A 9733-nucleotide genomic window follows, 5' to 3' on the forward strand; every position below is an offset into this window, starting at 1 on the left:
AAAAAAAAAAAAAAAAAAAAAAAAATAGGGGGAAAAAAGTCCCTGGGAAATCACTATTTTCTTGTGATTTTTACTTCTAGCGAGCTATATACCCTGTTTACTTCATAATATGTCTTGGTGATCTTTTCATATTAGAATATGGAGAGCTTCTTCATTCTTTTGTTTACGTTTGCACAGCATGTTGCATTTTGTGTGTGTGTGTCATGTTTTATTTAACCTGTCTCTATTGATGGAATTTAGGTGGTTTTCAGATATTTTATTCTTAACTAACAATGGCATAATAACTTTCTGCATTCATTATTTTGGCCATATACAAGTATCTCTATAGGATTAATTCCTAGAAAAGGAATTTCTGAGTCAGAAATTGCATTTTTTTACCTAAATTGTTCCTCCTAGAGGTTAATTTATGTTAACCCCCAAAAAATTACCACAGTGGTTTTAACATTCTCTTCCAAATTAAAGCGGATTTTAGACTTCATATGGGAAAAATTTAGCAAGAACGCTTAAGAAAACTCTGAAAAGGAGTAACAGAGATGAGGATGGGTAATTAATACCAGGCAGAGCCACCCCTGCCTGGTATTAAACCGTGGTGTTGGTACCAGTCTCTTCAAATTATGAAGGTGGTCATGTGCAGTGGCTCATGTCTGTAATCCTAGCATTTTGGGAGGCCGAGGCAGGTGGATCACTTGAGCCCAGTAGTTCAAGACCAGCCTGGACAACATGGTGAAACACTGTCTTTTTTTAAAAAATGCAAAAATTAGCTGGTCATGATGCCGTGGGCCTCTAGTACTAGCTACTTGAGAGACTGAAATGGGAAGATCGCTTGAGCCCAGAAGGTTGAGGCTACAGTGAGCCACAGTCATGCCACTGCACTCCAACCTGAATGACAGGGAAGACCTTGTCTCAAAAATAATCATAGTTAAGGCCTTATAACATGGTTTAAAGTCAGGTGGGATTAATTTTTGGGGGGTGTAACTGAATATGGCTTTATAAAAGTACCTCAAAAGCTTATTCTTATGGGGAAATGAAAAGAAGAACCTGTAGCTTTGAATATGTTAACTAACATAGAACTTCTGGTTTCTTTCTTGTAGGAAAGTGACTATTTTACCCCACAGGGAGAATTCCGTGTTGACAAAGCAGGATCCCCTACTTTGTTGAATTGCCTTATGTATAAAATGTCATACTACAGATTTGGAGAAATGCAGGTTAGTTAAATCCATTTTTCTCTAATATTCATTCAAAATAATATCTAAAACATAGTCTTACTTGCTTCTAGAAAACAGGATAATAATGTTTTGATTGTGCTGAAGAAAAATATGCTTATCTAAAGAGTCTTTTTCATTACATTTAGATTTCTGAAACTAACATGTGAGAAATTAGAAAACAAAATTTTACATCAAGGACTTCTTTCTAACATATTTATTAACAGTATCCTCAAATCCAATCTTTGCTTGCCATCTCACCTTTAGACCTCATGCTTTTGGAAAGTATTGTTCTCCAAGGAAGAGTTCTCTTAGCTAGGAAACAGTGTAGTGTCTTAGGTAGGTCACTTCACTGCTTGGTGGAGAAAAGCTTAAAATTAAAGAACTGAAGTAAATAGTCACTTCAGATGTTCACTGCCTCTCTCTGTTCTCTATTACCACAAATGGCTGGAGCTGTCTGGGTCAGAGTTTTCTAGTAAATTAGAAGGATGTGGTGCAGAAGCTTAAGAGTCTACAAAAGGAGTGAATGTTCAAAGAGGCATTGTGACAAAGACACAATGGACTTGATGTCATACCTGTGTTTTCCATCAGGTTCTGTCAAGTCATGTAACCCTCAGATAATTTGTGTCTGCCTTGGACTCCACTTGGTTCTTTTCTTGTTTGTCAATAATGGGGGTTGGATTGATGAGTTTTAATGAAACCAGAATGTGACACCACAAAATATGCCTCTTTGACATCAAAATTAATTTGGAGCTGAAGGCAATTTAGAAGCAGCAAACAGAGAAAAAGCTGTATCTAACCTCTTTTCTGCCTAAAGGCAGAATATAAATTCCCCTTTACTGGAGACGACTCTAGATTCTTACCAGCCCAGAGAAGGCAGCAGAGAAATCTGCAGACAAAACTTACTCCATTAGTTTCTCCCATATATGGACTCTTCTACTTTCCCATCTTGGATGCCTAAAACCACTTTCCTTTGTCCTTTCTCTACAAATGTATTGTTCTTTGTTGAGCATGCTATATAAGCCAGAGTTCTAAGCCACTGCTTTGAGTTCCTTTTATTGAGGTTTCTCCTGCATAATGTGTGCTGAATGTGTTACTAAATTTGTTTTTCTCTTGTTAATCTCTCCTTTGTTTTAAGTGTCTGTCCCAAATTATTACCTTCATACTATTAGTTTCACTGAAAACGGCCTATTTCTGTATTGCGCTCTGGTTAAGCTGATAAGAAAGCAGGGGAAAAAATGGCTTGCTTAATTTTATACCATCACTGGGAATCAAGATAATGATCAAAACTAAAGGCATGTGTTTGGACCTCAATTTGTCAATCAAATTTTATCCTTTTGTAAAACACCATCTTTGTGGCTAATATGGCCTAGAACATTCACTTGGGTTCAAAATAGTTACTATATACTGTGTTCCTGTTTGTGGTGTTGCTTCAAGTAAATTCCAAGTGAATCATATTTTATCATTATTCACTTGGAATTACTCTGTAGGTGACTTTAAACAAAAATAGGCGATAATCTAGATTTAGGTTTTTGTTTGTGTCTTAGTTTCTTTAGAAGCCCATTCGTGGTCTCTAAACTCTTGCTAAGAAAGCAGCACACTGACCATAACGATTAGTTATCCCAGAAAACATTTTTCCTGATAGGCTTGTTTCTGATTAGTTTCTCTGCTCACTAATCACATTGAAGGACCTTTTTCTTCCTCTCTGTTAACTTTACCAATAGTTTTAAGCTGCGTTTCCAGCGTGCATTCATTTCAATGCCTTCCTTACCCAAGAATAATATATGGTTAAAACATAAAGTGTAACTTTTCTATCATATAGATAAGCAAGAACAAGTTATTCACTATTTGAAGGAGAGCTGGTTTTCATGTTTGTTTTAAAGTTAAATTTGGCCGGGTCTGATAGCTCACACCTGTAATCCCAGAACTTTGGGAGGTGAGGTGGGAGGATGGCTTGACCCCAGGAGTTTGAGACCAGCTTGGGCAAGATGGCAAGACCCAGTCTCTGTTTAAAAAAAAATTAATGGGAAAAAAAAAAAAGTTGAATTTACTTATGCTAGGTTTGTATGTCAGCATAAACTTAGTCTGAGAAATTTTTTTTTTTCTGAAACAGGATCTCACTCTGTGGCCCAGACTGGAGTACAGTAGTGCAATCATGGTTCACTGTAGTCTTGACCTCCTTGGCTCAGTTGATCCTCCCACCGCCGCCTTCTGAGTTGCTGGGACTACAGGCACATACCACCATGCCCAATTAATTTTTGTATTTTTTGTAGACGTAAGATCTTGCTATGTTGCCCAGGCTGGTCTTGAACTCCTGGGCTCAGGCAGTCCTCCTGCCTCAGCCTCCCAAAGTGCTGGGATTACAGGTGTGAGCCACCACACCAAGACAGTCTGAGAATTTTTGAAAGTCTCTTTCCCTCCCTGTGTTTTCTGTTTTTATCCCTCATAAATCCTTTCATGGTTTGGTTTTCTTATTTAGCCTCCTTTGTAGTTCCCACTTTCAGGATGTAGTATCTCTTGCTTACTTGTGCAAATTTTTTATTTTATTTTTATCCCAAATAATAATTGGGATATATAGCTACACTTGGAATAAGATAAAGACAGTATGTTTACATCTCAGTCGAAGATACAGATAATTTTTAGTGTAAGTAAAGATTTTAACAATGTATGTTATAGAGTAAAAGAACAAGGTGCTCTAAGGAAACGACAAAGGAGATTTGTCAATCACTATTCCCCTGAAGGGGATGGTAAAGGAGCCAGCCATGCAAAAGAGCTGAATGAAGAACATGTCAGGCAGAGAGAAAAGATAGTGCAAGGCCCTGAAACAGAAAAGATGCCCCTTAGGTGTGTTCTCGCTATATACCTATAAAAAGGGCTTTGATGGATTTCATTTCTATGTTTTGGTGTTTTGTTTTGTTTTGTTGATGCCTTTATGATGCGCATCTACTCTAAGGAGTCTGTGAAATTCTTACTCTGATGTACTTAGTTTCTCTCTTCCTGATTTCTTCCTAGCAATACATGAGAACTATTAAGATAGATGACTTGTTTTCCGAGTTTAAAGGGAGAAGGTATTACTGTAATGATAACATTTACTGTCTTATAACACTGAATGTTTTCCAATATGGTTAACACCCAATAATAATGTCACTTTGCAGCTGGATTTTCGTACACCCCCAGGTTTTGACCGAACACGTAATGCTGAGATTGGAAATAAGGACATTAAATTCAAGCATTTGGAAGAAGCTTTTACATCAGAACACTGGCTTGTTAGGATATATAAAGTAAAAGCACCTGACAACAGGGAGACACTAGATCACAAACCTCGAGTCACCAATATTTTCCCAAAACAGAAATATTTGTCAAAGAAGGTGGGTGCCAAGTGAAGGCATTAAAGGGTTACTTAAAGTTGGTTGGTTTGTATGAAAAAGAATTTCTGGAAGTTGTAATAAATATCCATCTGCCAGATTTTTAAAGACTATGGCTTCTATATTTATACAAAGTAATTACCAGGCTAGCCTGCTAGGAGCATTTCTTTCAAACTGAGCACTTCAGATACCCCAAGCTGAGATTTTCCAGAGGCCTTCTGGCTTTGTTTGTGCTGTTCCCATTAGTAAGACTTACTTGTGAAGTAAGATATAGCTGTGGCCATCGCTTTCCAAACCTGTATGGATGTAAAAATGCTACATGCTCAAGTGATGGAATTATTATTAGTTCTTCATCTTTTGAGCAGAGCAAATTTATATTGCATCTTTATCTTCCATTGTTAATATGATGTTACTGTATTATTCATTGAATAAAGAGTAGGTTTGAGTTTAGTGAGTCCTTCTGAAGCCCAAAAAAATCATTTATCTTAAGATAATCATTTTTTAATATAATTGTGACAAAGCTTATAGGCAAGAATTATGAGGCTACTGCAGTTCTTTTCTAATAAATATTATATAAGATATGAAGTATTTCATTGGGGGTCATTAGTACCCACTTACGCCAAATAGATCTGTAATCTTTGCTATAAAAGATTACTAAAAATGAGTATTTATATAGGGTTGTCCAGCAGTAGGAAATGGGAATGAGCAGTCAGATAAAATGTTACGGTTTCATTATAAAGTACTATCCTTATAATACTGATTATTATTACATTGACTTCAGTTGTAATTTTTGAAAGGATGCTTCCGTTTACATAGCTCAGATCAGTTATTTTATATCATTGAAACTACTGTCTTTTTGTTACTTAAAATATACATCAAATATATTCAAAATACAGATTATTTTAATTTGTACTATAACAGTGCTGAATATTAACTGTATGATATATAAATGGAAGCTTTTTATATGAATATTTTATGTGCCAGATGTAAATTATCATATCTGGACTAATGTATTTAAAGAGGTCACAGAGAGCTGATTGTGTTAGTCATATCAAACTTATCATCTTTAGGTAAAATAACATTAAGAAATCAAATGATGAGGTTTCTCACAGGCATGAGGTAGGAGAAACTGGTGAGTCCCACCAGTACACAAGTGAAGGCAAATGCTGCTAATCTCAAAGCAGTTACTTCTAAGATACCCAAGCATAACTAAGGTGTACTTTTTCTGGAAAAGAGGACTCTTGAACTTGCTGTCTGATGATATAGACCCCAAAGGCAGTAAATTTTCTTGATTTGACCTCTTTTGCCATCCCATCATTTTCCCAAAATAAATGTGAATAAATAAATAATCTGTCTTGTGTGACCAAAATATATATCCTGGTAGCCAATAACAGATTTTGACTTGCTGGTTTCCATGGCTTTAGATGTTTTGTACTAGCACTATGAAGGATTGCTTTTTATTTACTTCCTTCTCCACCCTAGTTTTGACTTTGGAGGAGGAGGGTACATATAACAGCATCCATATTCTGAGAATTTACTGGCCACTGCAAAGCTGGCATGACTAAAGTGCTAGAAACTGTAGTCCAGGCTGTAGAACAGGCTTTTTGGCATGGTTCACCACCAGTAGGAGAAAAGCACCCTGAGAGCTATGACACACTAGAGTATTCCTGGGGCACATCATGATCTCCTAGAAGAAGTATCCTGTTAGAAATTTGGGTGTAATGATAATAAAGGAACTAATGACTTGATCTGGTTTAAATTTTAAATTGTACTCTCTGAAGTTTATTACTTTTTGCCTTAATCAGTCAACAATAAGGTAGCATAATGGGGTTAACAAGTTAGCAGTAGCTAATTTTTATAACCTTAAGAAGGACTGCATTTTGCCTTGTGTTCTCATCCCTGCTAGAAACTACTATAAATTGTCTTGAACTGAACATCGTGAATAAAGAAACCTGATGTAGGATTTACCCAGTTTCTGAAACCACTAAGAGTTGTATTTAAATTCAATTTTCAATATGAAAATTGAATTGAGTGGCTAGTCTCTTGAGTCGTTTGCCTCTTTTAACACAGAGCTTTGATGGTGCATTAAATTATTTATTTTCAGAAAATATTTGCTTTCTTCATTATCTAAGGCTGTGTGTCAGATTGAAAGACCTATATGCCTATGATTTATCCTTTAGGGTTCTAACATAAACATTTTTGCAGTAATTTGTTTCTGATACTAGGAAACATCTATTGTGAAAGTATTTTAGTGGGATACTGAATTGCTAGAAAATAATATTTTATTTTTCAAAGATCTGTGAAACTGAAGGAATGTTGTTTCGCTTTGCATTTTTAATTGCTTATTTTCCTACCTAAAAGATTATTTTTAGAGAATGTGCCAAGTGATTATGTCTTTCAGTTGTGTAGATGGTTACAATCATCCTCATTTTACAGAAAACAGGGACTCTAAGAGTTACTAAGTTAACTTGTTTTTCTGGCACACACCTAATTTCTTGGAGGCTAAACCAGGAGCAGCATTAGCATTTCTGATTCCTTAGTCTAGTGTTAAATATTCTGTCATGCCTGGAAATTTGAATAATTATTGCAGCTCAGCACTTTGTGGTTGAGAAGAGAGGTGAAGATGTATGACACACATTTGAGGAACGCTGTGGTAGTTCTTTCATCTAAAGCTAGGGAGGGACCTAGTCCTTTCACCTTGGATTTGTTTGTATACTCAGGTAAGAAACGGTGTTCACTTAACTATTCAAGGAGTCCAGTCACAAGAAGAGCAAAGAGCTTAGTAAGTCATCATAGTGCAGTAAACCATGTGTGTGTATAGATTTTTTAATCAGTCAGAAACCTGCATTAATACTATGTGTTCTGTTTTTTGGTTTTTTTTTTTATAGACTACCAAAAGGAAGCGTGGCTACATTAAAAATAAGCTGGTTTTTAAGAAAGGCAAGAAAATATCTAAGAAGACTGTTTAAATGCACTGTTCTGGTTCCTAACTTGAAGCAGTTGTCCTTGTGAGAACTGGTCTTTGCCTTTAGCTCATGTCGTGTTTCACAGCATCAGAGGGTACAGAACCATCACTGGTCCAGGTTAATGTACAAAATTTTCTGGCAATGCCTGATTAAAAAAAATAAAATTGGCTTATTGAGAACAGCTGTTTTCAATTTCTAATGTGAAGCAAGACAGAGCACTGCTGTAAGTGTCTAGCAGCAGATTTTTTTTTTTATTGGTACATATTATCCTTCAAATCTCAGAATTTGGACTAATTGCACCAAAGAACCCTCGAATTTGGTCCCTGGCACATGCATACTTGTCAATGTTTTTATTCTTTTACAAGACCTGCATTTTATTTGAATTACCCAAATAGCAATATGTAAAATACAAGTGATAAAATGTGATGAGAGCTTCTTGAACCAGTAAATTAGTACAGGTCTGAGAAAGATGTATTAGAAAAATAATTATACTCCTTTGAATTATATTTATTTTCGTGTTTCTCCAATGCAAAGAATGTTTCATCAAATGTACATTTTCTGTTGCTTACTGTTTGCTCTGAGAAGAAGCTGCTGTTTCAAAGATGGACCTCTGAGTAGCTAATTGATTCAAATAGTTTTTTATGTTGACACATTATTACTGCTGTTAGCAGTTGTTTTCACCAGGTACTTACAGAGCAGACTTCCTACATCATTCATTCAAGGGCTAAATTTATATTCTTTGGAAATCATGGCAACTACACAGGATGTTGCTTACCAGGATGGGGTTTTGGTATCTTAGTACTGAAGAAGTTAGCACTATGTTTACATGCAAAAGATTAAGGAGAAAAACCTTAAAGTGGACAGGTATCCAAAGTTCATTTTCTGTGACTCATCAAAGTAGCAAAAGACTTGTAAACTTTGCCTGGATTTTTCTCATTTTATAACAGTTTCATCCATCACAATGATTTTGTTCTCTGCTTCATATTTTTTAATCCCTTAAGCATTTGATGAAACACTCTTTAGTGCTATATGCATTTTCTTACTTTTATTAAAAATGTGACAGTTGTCAAAAGATGCACTAAAATGTAAATGGAGATTGAACAAGTTCACTTTCCAGCTTATAGGCAACTTTATACAGACTTGAACATTTTCTCCAGTTGTTTAGTAAAAGTGAAAGAGAAAAGGGTTTTTCCTGCCACAGGATATAACTTTTTTTTATATAACAAGCATAACACACCACTGCTTTTGGTGGAAAAGTGCAGAATAGTATGTACCTTTTATGAAGAAAAATGTAATTTACAATGTTCAGTGAGAATGTTACTGCTGATTTTCTTTTCCAAGGTGTAGAATATTCTTTGATTTATAGAATTCATTTTTGACCCAGATGATGGTTCTTTTACAGAACAATAAAATGGCTGAACATTTTCACAAATAGAGTGTAACGAAGTCTGGATTTCTGATACCTTGTCATTTGGGGGATTTTATTTTACTTTGTTGCTTTAAAATTCAATGCAGAGAAGTTGTTGACTGTAGGGGAAATAAAGTTAATTCAAATTTTGTGTTAAGTGTTGTTTTTTTACAAATCTTTTGGTTTTGAAAGGAATTAGTACTGAAAACATATCCCTTTCTTGTTTGTTCACCTTCACAAAGGATTTAAAGAAAATGTGTGGAAAAAAATGTGAGTTCATCTTAGACCAAGCTATTTTATTTTGCCACCAACCCTGGAATGAAAATGTTTATTTTTTGTTTTTGATGTTTTCTTTGGAAGGGATGTGGGGAGGGGAAACACCTAGCCAAGTAGAAATTTTACCTCTGTGTAAATAAGGATAGGAACATAGCAAAACCATCCAGGAAGTGCTGGTAATAGAATGTCAAGTCTCAATATAGAATTTTCTCATAAGAAAATTCTCAAAGGAAAGACCACCTCACCTTTCTCAGGAAGCAACAATTTGGTTCAGTGTGTCTTGTCAGTAAAATACCATATTGTAACTGCTGAAGCGCTTTTATTGTAGCACAAAAGTGAAATAGTAGTTTGAATACATTGCAGTGTATGATAATTCACTCAGAATATTCTTTAGATCTCTTAATTCATGTGTGATCACTAACATTGTACACCAAAGGAACTTAATGATCATGGCTTTGAAGTTTTAGAGCTTTTAGGCTATAGTGCTTTCTGTGGTACAAATAAGGCAGCGAGGCA

The 9733-nt window shown here is 35.5% G+C and overlaps 1 protein-coding gene across 1 annotated transcript in view; it reads left to right on the plus strand.

Moving 5' to 3' along the window:
• The window catches only part of STT3B (STT3 oligosaccharyltransferase complex catalytic subunit B), a 103322-nt gene extending 94230 nt beyond the window's left edge, over positions 1-9092 (plus strand). The window contains exons 14-16 of the mRNA XM_017521672.2: positions 1092-1205; positions 4358-4570; positions 7456-9092. Coding sequence (XP_017377161.1) covers positions 1092-1205; positions 4358-4570; positions 7456-7536 — 408 coding nt within the window. The 3' untranslated portion in view covers positions 7537-9092. The remainder of the gene's footprint in view (positions 1-1091; positions 1206-4357; positions 4571-7455) is intronic.
• The last annotated feature ends 641 nt before the right edge of the window (positions 9093-9733 follow it).

This window comes from Cebus imitator, unplaced genomic scaffold (assembly GCF_001604975.1).
Source record: "Cebus imitator isolate Cc_AM_T3 unplaced genomic scaffold, Cebus_imitator-1.0 Scaffold21, whole genome shotgun sequence".
In the NCBI taxonomy this organism is placed as follows: Eukaryota; Metazoa; Chordata; class Mammalia; order Primates; family Cebidae; genus Cebus; species Cebus imitator.